This window comes from Polypterus senegalus, chromosome 9 (genome assembly GCF_016835505.1).
Source record: "Polypterus senegalus isolate Bchr_013 chromosome 9, ASM1683550v1, whole genome shotgun sequence".
NCBI lineage: Eukaryota > Metazoa > Chordata > Cladistia > Polypteriformes > Polypteridae > Polypterus > Polypterus senegalus.
The window spans coordinates 7,565,129-7,581,756 of NC_053162.1; the positions used below are offsets into that span (position 1 = coordinate 7,565,129).

The 16,628-nt window shown below is 44.7% G+C and overlaps 1 protein-coding gene across 2 annotated transcripts in view; it reads right to left on the reverse strand.

The window, feature by feature from the left end:
• Nucleotides 1–9,430: 9,430 nt before the first annotated feature.
• The window catches only part of LOC120535094 (cip1-interacting zinc finger protein-like), a 93,981-nt gene continuing 86,783 nt past the window's right edge, over nucleotides 9,431–16,628 (reverse strand). For both annotated transcript variants that reach the window (XM_039762664.1, XM_039762665.1), the window contains exon 16: nucleotides 9,431–11,465. In XM_039762664.1, the coding sequence (XP_039618598.1) occupies nucleotides 10,764–11,465 (702 nt within the window). In that variant the 3' untranslated portion in view covers nucleotides 9,431–10,763. The remainder of the gene's footprint in view (nucleotides 11,466–16,628) is intronic.

Genomic DNA, 16,628 nt, shown 5'->3' on the forward strand with positions numbered 1-16,628 from the left:
CTTCCTTGTCATTCATTGTACTCCATTGTCCAAGTGGAACTTCAGAGGGTGTAGTAACACACAGTCTGTTCCAACTCTGCCTTAAGATACTCCAAGTGTTCTTAAGTAATCACCACAAGTGGGGACACCTGTGCAAATTGTTTGCTTCAACTTGCAAGGCTTCATTTACTTGAATTGCTGCAGAACATCTGGAGGTTGTGATCTATTAGTTGTTTCCTGACAAAGGCCTATTTGTAATATTCTGAAATGTCCTTTTTTCAGTTTTTAATAACCTAAACTTTAAATTTTAAACCTCTGGCAGTTTCCTGCTTACCCTTTTCACCATTTTAGGTCATTCATTGCATTTCAACTGATTACATTGGGGGGTGTTGTAAAACATTTGACCGGCTGTGAGTTTTCAGAGATTCACGATTTGCAGTAATTGCCTACACGGGGTTAGTTAACAGCTGCTCCCTGGCTGCGTGTTTTCCTGCTTTTGGATCAATCATATGATTCCGATACCAGTTTTCAGACCTCAGTACCAAAACACTTGTGAAACAAATAACAGTAATCTCCAAACCCCCATGTTGCTCCAACCTCCTCGGTGTGTCCCGCCATTGCACTGGACTACGCATCACATCCCTCTTGTAAACCGTGAAGTTCCACTTGCCCCCTCAAAGACCCCATCACGTTTAAGCAATAGTGGATCAGGGATGGGTGGCTCCACGCATTTCGTTTTGTCAGCTCTAAGTGATGGACGTTTTTCCACAGGGGCAATGGACTTGAGAGGAAATCCAACATTTACTTCCCGTGCTGAAAATTCTGAAATGCTGCTATTGGTACCATTTTAAAATTTTGCTTTTTGAGAACATTTCCAGTGCCGGCGTGCCACACCAGCCTGAACGACGTCACGTCAGAACCTGAACCTAAGGGACCTTACCTGGCCGGGATGCAAGTCTTAAGGGAAGGACCAGGGGTGGCAGCACATGCACAGGGCATTCACTTCCCCAGAGCACTAGATGGCACCCCCCTCCACCCCGAGCTGCAGCATTTCCACAGAGCTCCATGGGAGTTGGAGGCTAGCACAGCCCAGGTGGGTTCCACGGGTGCCACCAGTGGGTGCTACAGGGACTGTGGAGCCCTACTTTGTCAGGCTTCTGCCCCACCACGCTAAAAGGGCCACCAGAATTACTCCAGGCTGCACCATAAAAGAAGCCCAGTACCCTCATTTCAGGAGGAAGATGGACAAAGTTTGCTGGAGGAGGAGTGAAGGCAGAAGAGGAGAAACAGAGAGAAAACACAAAGGAAAGAAAAGAATTGTGCTTGGTGCTGGTGGGAATCGAGCAAAAAGCGTTTCCCACTGAAATAAAATCCACGGGTGTTGCAGAGACTTGTGCCTCTGTCTGTCAAGTTTGGGGAGCTGGTGCGCCCCCTGCAGGCCTCAACTCCTATTCTGTTCAGTAGATCAAGGAGGAAGGACTTTGATCAAATGATAAAGCTTCCCAGATGTGGCCCACCCGTTTAAAACCAAAGCGATTTTATAGACTCTGCCCAACAATGAGCTTCAGACGTGCCAGCCCTGCATACAGGAAGGCCTGTGAGGCGCGTGAACGGCTGTGGAGCCCGAGGGGTGAGCAAAGCTTTTAGAGGCCAAACCTGAACGGGGTGCTGATGTTCTGCAGTGGCCTCGACTAAAGTGAATTACCACCCTTGGAAAATAAAAACGAAAATTGGCCGAGAAAAAAATACCTTAACCTTTTTGATTTTCAATCTAAATATTAATAATACATTCTAACCAGAAATTGACGTTTAATAACTGAAAATGAAGTTCTCATCAAAAAACAAGGTACGTGTACGTGTGTGCCGCAGTTATTGGCATCCCCTACAAAGTCATAACTAACAGAAGAGTCTGCGCCAGCCGGGAGAGGAACATGAAGCCCAAATTCAGTCCCACTGTTCTGCGATCACTCGACGGGTGGGCCGCGTTACGCGTGTCACGTCATAAGCTGTCCGCTTCAGTAGATTCTTAACAGCGGACCTCCACTCCGTCGAGGTTGTTGTCACTTGTTAAGTATCAGTAATGACATGACGATGATGTGGTGACGATTAAGGTCATCCGAATCGAGTCAAGTAAATCAGGTGACAAAAATCTACCATCTGATTGGCTGTCCAGTGGCGTTTACTGAATCGCAGATGTCTGCAGCTGCACTCACCTCGGCCATCGAGACCAAGTTCAAGCTTCAGAGGCCAGGGGTGCGCATGATGAGAGACACGACAAGAATGAACAGATTAAAGTATACAGAATAGAAGATTCGGTTCTTCTGAGTGAGTAGGAACGTTTAAGGGGTCAGCCATCTCTTCCTGTCTCACTATGAGGTGACGCACAGGCCAAATACTGTTAGTCACGGCGATCCCAAGAACACTGGAGTGATCTGCGACAAATCAGGGAATGGCTAATAGAAAATAGTAAAAACAGATGAAAATGTCCCAATATGTGGGCAATAATAAATCACCTTGGTGTTAACAGCGAGCGCGACTACGTAATTACGGTAAAACCCGAGTCACACTCAGGGTGATGTGTAATGAGCCCACTTTACATTTTTAAGAACCGGGACAGAATTCTGCTGCCATCTATTGGATGAAGTAACATCACAAATCAGGAATATTTCTGTGTGTTTTGCCACTCTAAGGTATCTCATCAATATTCATGAGTGGGGTGGAGCCTCCAACTGAGCACACAATGTTATCGACTTTAGGTCTGCCTTTGTGTGCACCCACTGGCCTCCTTCAAGCAATGTACCATGGCCAGCTGTGCGCATATCTGAAACAAGCTGTCAGAAGGATTGTCCATCCAGACTAGGGATCGTCAGGGTGATGTGATATTTCATATCGTGATCTATGCCATTATGGAGGAGAGCCTTCAATGGCAATCCAAGGGACCAATATGACATAAACTGCTTAATCACTGATCTCACGTTTGCCGGTGGCGGCGCCATCTTGTATGTGACCGATGCCGAGACCACGGACATCCTTTACAACATCACCCGTGTCGCTCAGTCCGATGGCATGAAGATCAATGTGGAGAAGACCAAAGTCTTGACAACCGATGGCTCTATGGCCAGCATTCATACAATTTCTTTCTGTGGAGCCCAAAACTCACACAAGAAGGGCCGCAATGGGCTTTAACAGGCCCTGCCTTTTGACAGCCCCCCAGCCTCGACTCTTTAGAGACGACGAGGAAAAACTACCAAAAAAAAAAGTAAGAAAATTTAGGAAAGGCAGTTCAGAGACAGACCCCTTTCCAGGTAGGTTGGGCATGCAGTGGGTGTCAAAAACAAAAAAGGGGGGTCAATACAAGACAATACGCAGAACAGAACACAAGTCATCCTCGTTCATCTCAAACGTATTCACGTCAAAACACTTCAAAGAACTGAAGTACCTTGGATCACTCGTCATGGCCGGCCTGTGCTCTGGTACTTTCGAGTGTGGTGCAGAGTGGAGGCAGACCCTCTGTTATCCCCCAGTTGATTCTGGGGTCCGTCAGGTGTGTGTTCTGCTCCTACTCTGTTCAATGCTGGCCTGGACAGAGTGTTGGGGAAGGTCCTGGGGTCCGGCGGGCTGAGAGGCATCTGAGATTCATGGAGCTTGATTTTGCTGACGATGCTGTGATGTTTGCAGAGTCAATGGTGGCTCTGGTCGGGGGTCTCGAAAGACTGAGCGAGGAGTCCGAGTGTCTGGACAACTTCATTGGGATAATAACACTGCTCTCGGTGCCGGGTAAGGTCCTCACTAGGGTCGTCCTCAACAGGATCTGTGATCACTTGCTCACCTACCAGCTGGTCTGGTTTTACGCCTAACAAGTCTACCATCGACCACATCCTGGCACGGAGGGTTCTCATGGAGCAACAACACAAATATCAGCAGAGTTTCTTTGCAGTATTCGTCTACAAGCACCACCACACTACTGGGTTATAACTACAATGAATTAGTTTCTTTCCGACTGAATGCACATGTGCCTGTGTCTTTTTCTTTTTTGGGTGGCGGCGCACACCCAATCATGACAAATTTTCACACTGCACAGGGAACCTGGTAGGACCAAACTTTACATTTCCTACAGTGCGCTGTTCACAGGGCTTTTCATTACACACTCCATCGTCATCGGCTTCTGATGTCATGGACTGTGTTGAACCTTATTGTTAGTATTAAGTGTATTTCCTGAGTACAGTTTGTTGTTTCGTTCAGTTTCATTTTTACAAATAACTAGCCAACCCGCGGCGTAGCATACACCGCATAATCACGCCGCTTTTTTAATGATTTTTAAGCACAGGGGAAAAAAATCAACATTTGAAAAATCCGTAATTTAATAAACCACCAAGTAAAGTAACATTGAAACAATGCACGCTATGAACCAACATACAATTGTCTGTGACTGAAAACTGGAGGAGCGCCGTTGCACCTTCTCCTCCCAGAGCGAGGGATGGGACTGGACGGCGCTCGTTCAGTACGCACTGCCTGCTCATTTGCTCGCCCCCAACTCCTTACCTGAGTCGCTTTTGTCTGTGGTACAGTCCACATGCACCTCTGAGCCACGTTGACTTTTCATTGTTCTTTGCGGTTCCAGCTGCTTTTCTATATATAATCCACCAAGTCACCTGACCATGGTAGTAGCGAGGGGGGGTGTGTACAAAGGGCAGGGACGTAATGAGTGCGAGCGTATGACCCGCATGTACTGGGAATTCCTCGTTCGTGGGGGAACAACTGCAAGCCCCGGTCTCCATCACGACATCTCTCGATGCTGGGCAGACACACGTTGATCCATTCAGTGTAGCACACGTGCAGTACCGGACATACAAGGGCATCACAGACCTGTTAATGCTCAATCTCACGTGGCTGAAAGCCACTTGTCCCTCTAAGAATTTGGACGCTGACCCCTCTTGAGTCACGTAACTATTTAGCAGGCAGGACTCTCGTTCGTTTTCAGAATTAACCAGTCAAATCGCTCCACCAACTAAGATTGGCCATGCACCACCACCCACAGAATCGAGAAAGAGTCGGATCGCCAGTCGGCATCGTTTATGGTCAGAATTACGACGGTATGTGACCATCTTCGAACCTCAGACTTTCGTTCTTCATTAATGAAAACATTCTTAGCAAATGCTTTCGCTCTCGCTCGAATTGTTGGTGGGCGTGCCTCTGTCGTTCGTGTACTATGGCCGGCTGCTTAGTGAATTGTTGGTGGGCGGGGCTCTCTCTTGCGTGTGTCTTGCTTGCCATGAACTTAGTAAATTCTTAGAGTTGCTGGGCGTGGCTCTGTGAGTTGTCGTCATATCCCATGGTCTTAAGAGTTGGTGGGCGTGGCTCTGTGAGTTGTCGTCATATCCCATGGTCTTAAGAGTTGGTGGGCGTGGCTCTCTGTTGTCAGAGGACGTGGCTCTGTGAGTTGTCATCGTATCCCATGGTCTTAGTGTTGGTGGGTGGGTCTCTGTGAGCTGGCGGGCGTGGCTCTGTCTTGCGTGCGTCTTGCTTGCCATGGACTTAGTGAATTATATATATATAGATGCCTGTTACTGGGAAACTGGTGCGGGCTTTTGCGTACGCAATTTTGTGCAACATTTTTTTTCGCTCTTCATTACTGATTAATATATTCTCTATTTGATTCACTTATCACTGTGTGTGTGTGCGTGCGTGCGTGCATGAGGGTGCCATAAGGGCCCGACGTCCTTTAGGGGGACCTGCCATCACAGCCCCTCACCGTGCAGCTCGAGTGGCATTCATCAGAGAACACACAATTGGCACCTCTGCCATTGGCACCCCATTCTCTTCATAGATGACAGCAGGGTCACACTGAGCATGTGACCAACGTGAAAGAGTCTGGAGACGCCGTAGTGAACGTTATGAAGCCTGCAACATCACCCCGCATGACCCGTTTGGTGGTTGGTCAGTGATTGTCTGTGGAGGTAGAGTTTATCCTTGGAGGGTCACACAGACCTCCACCTGTTAGGGCTCGCTTATACTTCATGCTCAGAATGCGTACGCGCCAGCATCACGGCTGCTACGCGTTCCCAGCGTTCATTTGACGTGTCCTCTGGGCAGGTCCTCAGAAATTAATGTGACGCGTGCGCGAGTTGCAGTACCAGCAAAAACTCAGGGGGTGCAGTGTGCTAAAAGTTGGAATGTGACGTCAGAGTCTCTGTTTGCTATCTACATGTGACAGAAAGCTGCTTTGAGGGTCCTACAAGATCGATGTGCTTGCTTCGATGTTTGATAAATGGTTTGATGTGGTGAAGCAAAATGCCGACATACACATGTATTCGTGGCGTTTTTATATTCAAGCGTTGCATATTCCCGATCGTAATGACACGATACATTTTAAAAGTCTCACACACCGTCTTTTTTTTTTCTAGGGCTTCCTCCGGTCCTAACAGCAGCAGATCGCCACACTGAGCACAATAAATGTACGATATTCCAACTCTCTGCACATTTAGAATCCTTAGATTTATACCCGATATCACTTTCATGATGAAATGCATTAAAGTATGTATGTTACATTTGACAGATAAATCGGTAATTTCGTTTAAATAATGAATACTGCTAATAATTACACACATGGGAGTGCCACGGTGGCGGAGCGTCAGCGCTGCTGTCTAGCAGGGAGTCATGTCGCTGGTATTCCCTGCCTGGAGTTTACATGTTTTCCTGCTGGGTTTCCTCAGTGGGCTCCGGTTTCCTTCCAAAGATATGCAGATTTGGTTACTCTAAAATGACGCCAGTGTGTGTGTGAGTGGTCTTGTATTCACCTTGCAACGAGCCAATGCCTCGTCCAGGGATTGTTTCTGCCACATGCGCAATGCTAGCTTTAATGGACAAATCCATGGACTGATCCTTTTTCAGAGATATTGCGGTAAGGTGTCATCGGAATTTAATGGATGTTCCAGGCAATTCAAAACACAGCGCAACCGAACCTGTTCTCACCGTGATGATATATCGCACTGCCAACTGGTGGATTCCTCCAGATTTACATCAAGTTCGCACGCTAGTATAAACAGTACAATGCTTGCGTAGCAGAAGCGTCCAGTGCAGCATGCGTCGCGTGAAGTATAACCCCGGCCTTAGGCAACGGTACTCTGAGTGCTGTTACGATACCAGGATGAAATCCTCAAGTGTCACTGTAACCACCTCACACTGGTGCTGTGCTCCCTCAGTTCCTCCTGGTGCAGGACAATGTCTGGCTTCATGTGGTCACAGTGTGTAGGCAGTTCTTGGATGAAGAAGGCACTGATGTCACTGACTGGCCCACATGTTCCCAAGACCTGAATCCAATTGAGAACCTCTGGGACGTTATGAGTCGGTGCACCTGACGCCACCAAGTAGCACCACAGACTGTCCAGGAGCTCACAGATGCCCTGATCAGGTCTGGGAGGAGATCTCCCAGGCCACCATTCGCCATCGCATGCCCAGACGTCAGGAGTGCATACAGGCACATGGGGGCCACACACACACATTAGGGGTCGCTGTGAGGAAATTCACGCAAGTTGGATCAGCCTGGGATTTCAGTTTTTGAATCTGATTTTCGGTGTGATGTTCAATCAGGGTTGTTGATTTTGGTTTCCACTGACCGTTGTTACATCATTTTGTTCTCAATGAATTACACAGGATTACCCAGGAAAAGATTTTCCACTGGACTATTTCATTCATTGAGATCCAATGTGTGATTTAAATGTTCCCTTCATTTTTTGGAGCAGTGTGTAATTTTGCTCAAGGTCCCATCATTTTTTTTTTTTTTGTGTGATCTTTAATTAAAGCATCGTTTAAAACTGTCATCTTATAAAAGAAGCAATGTGAACACCGCTTTGAATGATTAGACATGAAATACACAGCATCAGAAACGGGCCACTCCAGATTGACACAAGTGACGTTGATTATTTCAAAGAAAGGGCAGCGGCAGAAGCATTTCAAACACAACATACTGTTTAATGAACTCTGTGTTATCCAAGTCTATGATGTGAAACGCTAACAGCTGTTCGTCTATGCAATGCAGTCAGTACTGTTTGCTTTTTTGTTTTTGTTTCTTTTAAATCAAATTCAGCAAATCCACCTGGTAATTCAAGTTTTACAAACCGACAATCAAACAGCGTAGATCTCCAATGGTCAGCCGATTCCTTTCAAGGATTTCAAGTATCTGACAGGTAATACAATTAGGTATATTCTCGCTATCTTTAAAAAACAAACTAGGAATTCAGAAAATATACTTTTAAAATGTTCTGTTTGCTGGAGGACAGGAAAATCATCACTCCTCCAGCTCTCTCTGGCAATGTTACCATATTGTAAAGCTAAATTCTAAACCGTAATTGACACTCAATATGCCCAAAAAATAAAGTTAGTGGCCATATCGACACCTAAAACTCAGCTCGCTGTTTAAGAGGCCCAACTGCAGTTTCAGACCTAAGGTGGCCTTCAGACGTCAAGACATGCAAGACGAGCTTTTCTGTTAAAAACGTTCTGCCACTCGCTCACCGGAATGTTCCGTTTGTGCAAATCCACAAGCTGACTGCAATGGAGAGGGCACCTGGAGGACTGTCCCAGTGCGACTCTTTATTAACCTCCTTGGCGTTTAACTCAAATGTGACTCGGGCTTGGAATTCTATGTAATTACGGTTAAACCCGAGTCAGGGTTTGGGCTGACACGCAATGATCTGATTTACAGTTTTAACTGTCAGGGAAGTATTCTGCTGCCATCTAGTGGATTAAATAGCATTATGCTGCAAAGAAATCATAAATATTTCTGTGTGTTTTGCCAGTCAAAGATCAGTCAATCAATATGGGGCTCAGCGCTCAAACAAAACACAAGGGCATGTAAACGAGAAGCTGTAAAGCCAGTTTTAGAACAAACTGAAGCTGAAGCATTAGCTGAATCAAGTGACAGATAGTGGTGACAATAATGTGAAGTGGTCGTCAGACGTTGACAGAGATAATGACACTGACGGCACTGTACGACCAAACCTCCATGATATGCCTGGTGGACTTTGGTTGCCTGAAAGTTCACAGTGGTGCAAAGTAGGTGTGTGGTAAATTGACTGTGAACAAGTAGAAAAACATTAGCACCCTATTCACTTTTCACAATGCAGCAAGTGTCGATATGGAAGCCTGCAATAACACAATAGGCGGCGTCAAGCGTGCGGATCAGACACTGACATTCTACCTTCTTATGCACAAGCGAGCGGAAAAAAAAAGATTGCAAAGAAAGACACTTGTACTGTCCTGATTGTGACGTCGAGCTGTGTGTCGGCGACTGTTTCAAAACAGGTCCCACAAAGGACGTCTACGGAATCAGCTTTAGTACAGCAAAGGACACTCGACAGGCCTTTCTTACGGTTTTTTATGTTGATATTTACATGTTTCCGTTACACATATTTTCGTATTGAAAAAAAAAAAAAATTCAACATTTTCTGGGCGAAAAACATAACGCTAAGGAGGTTAACCTGCAAGAAGTACACATTAGGTTAACTGAAAAAATTTAAAATGAGCAGACGTTTCTGAGTATCGACTAACCGAGTGTATTCAGAATGGGCCTTTACGGTCAACCCTATACAAACAGAACATATATCCTGCTTTAGTAACATGTTGAGTTATGTTTAGGAGACGTCGAGACCAATCAAGTGTGCTTGGGTGGGGGGCTTTCCTGCCAACCCTGAAGCAACACATTAGACACATACACACACACACACACCGTTTCTGAGTCACATGTACAGTTAACTAGTCTAGCATCCTGGAACCTAACAGTCACTCCGCCTCCCCCATTTACCTGAACTGCACTGTGCCAGAAGGTCCTAAACTGTCTGTGTCTCGGTCAACTTCATTGCATACTAAGTATGCAACCATTAATTACCAACTAATCTATGAAGGTGTTTTCCCACCCCATCAGACTGTACCTTGATGAGAAGGTAAAAATATTTAATTCATTAAATAAAAATGTTTCTGGTCACGCTAACTAGTATTGTTTAAACGCATTCAGACAACAGTCTATGTATACGGTTACTAGTCTGTACCTAGTTCGTAGCACTAGTAACTAAGAAATACATTTTACATTAAACCGTAACCGTGACTTTTTTTACTTTTTTTTTTTTTTAAAAAACCAGCATCCTTCAACAAAACCTTTAGAGGTTTTGGAAAAGTCACAAAATGGCTTAAAAATCACATACTGTAGCATCTACTAGGAAGGACGGCAGGTCAACAAAGATGAGGTCCTTCAAATGGCTGCTGGAATTCATTTTCCTCACACACCTAATATGTCCTTGTGACATATCAGTATTCACCAATCATCTGCAATGGAGTTAAACGCATACAAGTGTGTGATTTTCTTCTTCTTTTAAAAATAAAAAACAATGGATGGGCGGGGGAATCCTTACATCATCTAATCCTCGCCCCCCAAAAAAAACAAAATGGAGCTTTTCAAAGTTCACTTCATCACTTTTCTACTGGCCAGCAGTCGACATGATAAAAGGTAAGTATTCTATTGAGATATGTGCCACAGTGCCAGTTTTTTTGAAAACTGGGCACGGAAAACAATCCTCAAAAAAGATCAAATTATTGACACTATAGTCAGATGTGGATGTCAAAGGAGAAAAAGGTGGCTTAATAAGCTGTGTGCAAATCTACAGCCTGATATCTAAGAAAAGAGATCAACCACTTGAGGATGAGGTGGGGATGAATAAAAGGTTAAAAAAATGGTTCTATCTACATTTTGCCAAAAGTCTTTTTGTCACTCTTCGTTCCGGAAACGGACATCAGCGTGTTTTCCTAGCTGTCCACGCTGATCGTTTCCTCTGAGCAGGTTGAACGGCACCACGGGAGCGCCCGGCTGTCACCGTTTCTTTCTCATCTTCAGCTTCCTTGTTTTCACTTAATGGTTCAAGAGACTCGGTTGCTTCCTTACTTTCAATGCTTGCAGGCTCAGCATCCAGCTGAGCAGTGGCCATCTCTTTGGCCACAGTACAGTCTTTATTTGCATTCTCCTCTACTGGCCTTTTAGCCACTGGACTGTCAGTACACTGTTGGGCCCCACAGTCTGTTTCTTTCTGATCTTCTTTCACTTTTTCTGTTGAGCAGCATTCTGTGTCAGTCCTTCCCTCTGTGGGAGAGGACAAAGTAGCTACATTTTGTAAATCCAAAACATCATCTTTTGGATCTTTCACATGGTTGTCTGGGGTTGTGGCATTGTTGTCACCACTTTGTTTGTTCAAGTCATTAGGGATAGCATTTGTATGGTCCAGGAGTTTTGATTCTGCTCTAGTTAACACTATATTGTCTGAATTCACCCCATCACAGTCTTGCACCTCTTTGTTTTGACTAATGTCAGTTTCTGAACCGGCAAGCACTGACTGCTGTTTCTTGTCGGCTTCTTCACAGTAGCATTCATGTGGTTTCCCAAGCCTGGTGACTGGGTCCTTATTTATAGGCTCTTCCCGTTGCCTTGATGCTCTGTATTTCTGTGTAGGGACATAAGACAATAAAAACGTGGGATTTCCACTTTATGAAGTATTTACTTATCAATATTTTAACATTACCATATTTTGTTTAATAAATTCTAATATCTTAAAACTTTTAAGATGGTACATGAAAATGAGGGTGCAACAGGAAATAAAAATAAACCAAGTAAACTTAACCTCAAATTATTTGAAAAGTCAAGTGACTTTATTGTCATATCATTCATACATTGTGTTGCATCATAGCGTGGCACAAAATAACGTTCTCCAGTACCACGGTGCCACATATACATAAAAACAGCACATGTGCAAGACAGGTAAAGAGTTAAACTTGTGAGAGACAGCCAGCTGCTCAGCCCGGCTGGGAGGCCCCTGAAATGGAAGGATGGGCGAAGGCAGCTTCTTTTGTACACGCTAGATGGCAGGTCCCATGGAGTGTAGTGGTGCCACGGATTCCCACAGGGCATCCTGGGACTTGGAGTTCGGTTTCTCAGCTCTGTTGGGTGCCATGGGTGATGCCAGGGGGGTGCTGTGAAAGGACCTGGGGAGTCATGCTTCCCTTATAGCCCGGAAGTACTAGGAAGTCATGATGAAGGAAGTCCCAAAGTATTTCCAGGCTGATTAAAGTCATGGAATTCTCCACCTGACCTGGAAATGCTGGCAAGAAGAATAGAAGCACTTCCGGGTCAAGGACTAAATAAAGGACTGCTGTGAACCCAGCAAGCGAGCCAGAGTTGGGAGAGGTGGACAACACTTGCTAGGAGGTGTGAAGTAGAAAACAGAGGGAGATTGTTGTGCTTTGTGATTTACAGGCCTGTGTTATTGTGGCTGTGGTGCTTGGGAAGCATTGTTTAAAGAAAAAAAATAATTAAAAAGATCTTCTTGGTGCCTTTACCTGGTGTCCCGAGTGCCTGTCTGTTGGGTTTAAAGGAGCAACAGTGCCACCTAGCGTTCACATATTATAAACTAGGAGTAGATTTGTGGAGACGGGGAAGCAGATTTCAGAGTACAGGCAGCCAAGGGGTAGAAGGTGTTGCCAAAACGTGACAGAACTGGCTCAGAAATTCAGCACACATTTGGCCCAATGAAAGTGTGACAAAGACTGTGGGAAGGGTGAGAGCGGCCCTCCACAATACTGTGGGCATCAGAAGTGGAGATACTGCTGTGCCTTCTTGGCTATGGAAGTAGTGTTGATTGACCAAATAAGGTCACATGCCAACTATGTACCACAGACTTTGGTGCTCTTGGCCAATTCCACAATAGAACCCTTGAGGTGCAGGGGGGGTGTTTGACAGCATGGGCCTTTCTGAGGCCAACACTCATCTCCTCCATTTCTCCATGTTAAGAGACAAATTGTTGCACCAGTCTGCCAGTCTTTGTAATTCCATCCTGTAAGCTGACTCGTCTCCATTGCTGAAGAGAACCACCATCGTTGTGTTTTTAGCAAACATTAACAAAGGTACTGAAGCTTTATGCACAGTGAACAGAAGTGGGCCGAGTAAGCAGGCCTGGGGAAGTAATAGTGCTCTGCACGATGGTGCTACTGATGTGGACTGTCTGAATCTCTCTGCCAGGAAGTCCAAGCTCCAGCTGTTGTAGCCTTGCAAGCCCAACTTCCTTATGAGCTTCTATGGGTTGATGGTGTTAAATGCTGAACTGAGGTCTATGAACAGCATTCTAGCAGAAGTCTCTCTTTTGACTAGATGATTTGGTATTGTCAATGGAATAATCAGGGTGATAGGGAAACGGGAGAGGGTCATGTGATGTTGGAAGTCCGAAAACAAAATAACTTTCAATGACTATGTAAAAATAAAGGGCACTGTTAGCAATTGATTTCTTCAATATATACTGTATACTTGTGTTCTTTTATTTTCAGATCAATACATCACAAATAGATTAAAAGTGTGGTGATGCCACTTGCTTGCTATTTTACTTGAAGTCAATTTGTATATATTAACCCTTAAACCACCAGAACCACCTATAGTCGGTTCTCAATGCAATTTGCCAGCACACCGGAGCCGAGTATATTCGGCAAAGTACATTCGTTGAACGCCGCAACTGGCTAAAGTCGGTTTCCAGTGCAATTTGCTAGCACACCGGAGCGGAGTATATTCAGCGATGTACATTCATTGAACGGTGCAAGCGGCTATAGTCGTTTCCCAGTACAATTTGCCAGCACACAGAGGCCGAGTATATTTGGCAACGTACATCCATTGAGCACCACAACCGGCTGAAGTCGCTTCCCAGTGCAATTTGCCAGCACGCCGGAGCTGATCAGTCAGTGCCGTATATTCGTTGAGCAGCCAGCTTGTGTCCACTGCCAGCCCCTGCAGCCTCACTTTCCCTGAGATTCAGCGGCTACTTATTCCCCGACCGAGGCAGCTGAAGTCAAGTGAGATGCAAATACTCAGAACTGAAGTCTGTTTCTCTGGGAGCGAGGTGTCTGGAATTGTAATGGGGTCAACTGTTATTCTGAATACGTACATTTCATGTGTGTCCCGTGTCTACAACAATCTGTGTAAATGAAGCATGACAAGAAATGCACGGTAAGAAATGTTTAACACATAACAAACAGAACCTTTTTTCCTGTTATAGTAATTGACAAAATGCTGACATGACGTGTACAATGTGTGAAGACTGAAGTCCAAATATCAAATAAACGCTTTCACTAAAGGTGTAACAAAACAAGTGCGCCTGACAGATGAGTGAGCAGGCTGCCTGCTGCCAGGGCTGATTGACACATTAATAATAATAATAATTCATTTTATTTATATAGCGCCTTTCCCATGCTCAAGGCACTTCACAGAGTTTAAGAAAGAATGGCAGGGTATACAGTATATGGCATTGTACTAAACCAGAAAAATAAATAAAGATGAGTGAGATAGTAAGCCTAACAGACAACATAATTGATGGTCTAGCACATACACACACACACACACACACACACACACACACACACACACACACACACACAGGTTACATGAGCATGTTGACATGGAGGTAAACTGAAAGAAGGGTAATAAAGTCAAGTAGAGCTAAAAGCCTCCCTGAACAGATGAGTTTTGAGTTGTTTTTTAAAAGAATTCATGGAGTCAGCTGATCTGATTAATTTCAGGATGTCATTCCAGAGTCTGGCCTCTATACAGCTGAAGGCCCTGCTGTCACCCATGGAGTGTAGATTACTGTGGGGCACAACAAGATTGCCAGAATAAGAGGACCTTAGTGGGCGGACAGGCACATACTGATAGAGAAGGTCACTGATGTAGTTTGGCGCGAGGTTATTTAAGGCTTTGTAGGTTATTAGTAGAATTTTATATTCAATTCTGTAAGACACAGGGTGCCAGTGAAGGCGAAGCAGGATGGGTGTGATGTGCTCGCTGCTGCTGGTCCGTGTTAGGACTCTTGCAGCCGAGTTTTGAATAAGCTGGAGCTGTGATAGAAGATTAGAAGGGGCACCTGCCAGTAGGGAGTTACAATAATCGATGCAGGATGTGATAAAAGCATGGACAAGTTTCTCAGCGTTAGAAAAGGAGAGGAAGGAGCGAACACGGGATACGCGACGGAGGTGAAAGTAAGAAAGTTTCTTAATGTGATTTATGTGAGCGGAATAAGAAAGGGGGGAATCAAAAATGACACCAAGATTCTTTGCAGTAGAGGCAGGTCTGATGAGATCACCACCAAGATTGACTGGGAAGGAGCTCATTTTATTACATTTGAAAAACAAAGACGCAGAGGACGAGGTTGCAAGGGAATTTAAGGTGGCCCGGCATCACAACTTTTTTCGTAAACTTCATGGATTCTAGTGTTAAGCATTTATTAATATCCATAACCACCCTCCTCCACAGTGTCAAGGGAAGTATTCAATGCCTTTAGAATGTACTTAGACCCCTTCACTTTCTTCAAATTGTTATATTGCAGCCTTGTCCTAAAATAATTTAAATTAATATTTTCAACTGATTGAGCAACACTCAAAACCCTAGAATAACAAAGCAAGAACATGATTTTAAAAAGTTTTTCTTTTAAAAATAATACACTGAAATATCACATTGACACAAGTATTCAGATGCTCTGCTATGACTACTTGAAATATGGTTCAGGTGTACAGTATCCCATTCTACTGACCATCTTTGAGATGTTTGTAGAACATCTTTGGAGTCCACCTGAAGTCAATTCAATTGATGAGAAAAGGTACACAGAGATGAGCAAAAACTAAGCTATGGTGTTAAAAAAAAAAAAAAACGGTCAGCAGCGCTTAGGGACAGGAGGGCACAGGTCTGGGAAAGGTTACACAAAAATTACTGTCACACTGAAGGTTCCCTAGAACACAGTGGCCTCTAATTCTTAATTGGACAAACTTTGAAACAACCATGACTCTTCCTAGAACTGGCCGCCCAACCAAACTGAGCAATTTGAGGATTTTGGTAAGAGAGATGAACAAGAACCCTAAGGTCAATCTGACTGAACTCCAGAGAATGTATATGAAGATGGGAGAAAATACAAGGAGGACAATTATCACTACAACACTCTGCTGGGCTGCACTTTAAAGCAGAGTGGCAAGATGCAAGTCTCTCCTCAGGAAAAGACTTGGTGTTTGCAAAAAGAAACCTAATGGACTCAGACTATGGAAAAAAAAAAAGATTCTCCAGTCAGATGAAGCCAGGACTGAAGCATTTGGCCCTACATTTGTCCAGCATGTCTGTAAGAAACCCGGCACCGCTTATCACCTGAGCAATACTATTCCAATGGTCAAGCATTGTGGTGGTTGTTTTTTTAGCAGCAGAAGCTGGAAGAGCAGTCAGAGTCACGGTTGAGGGAAAGCTGAGTAGGGTAAAGTACAGAGATATCCATAATAAAAAACTGCTCCAAACTAGGCCGAATATTCACCTTTCAACAAGACAATGACCCTAAACTCAAAGAAAAGACAATACAGGAGTGGCTTAGGGATAATTCTGTGAATGTCCTCAATTGGCCCAGCCAGACCCTGGACTTGAACCCAATTGTACATCTTTGGAAAGGCCAGAAAATAGTTGTCCACCAACAGTCTCCATCCAACCACACAGAGTCCGAGAGGAACTACAGCTTATTATGCCAGACCCAAGAAGACTTCGGGCTATAATCACTGCCAAAGGGGCTTCAACTAAGGATGCACTCACACTGTCAATTCGT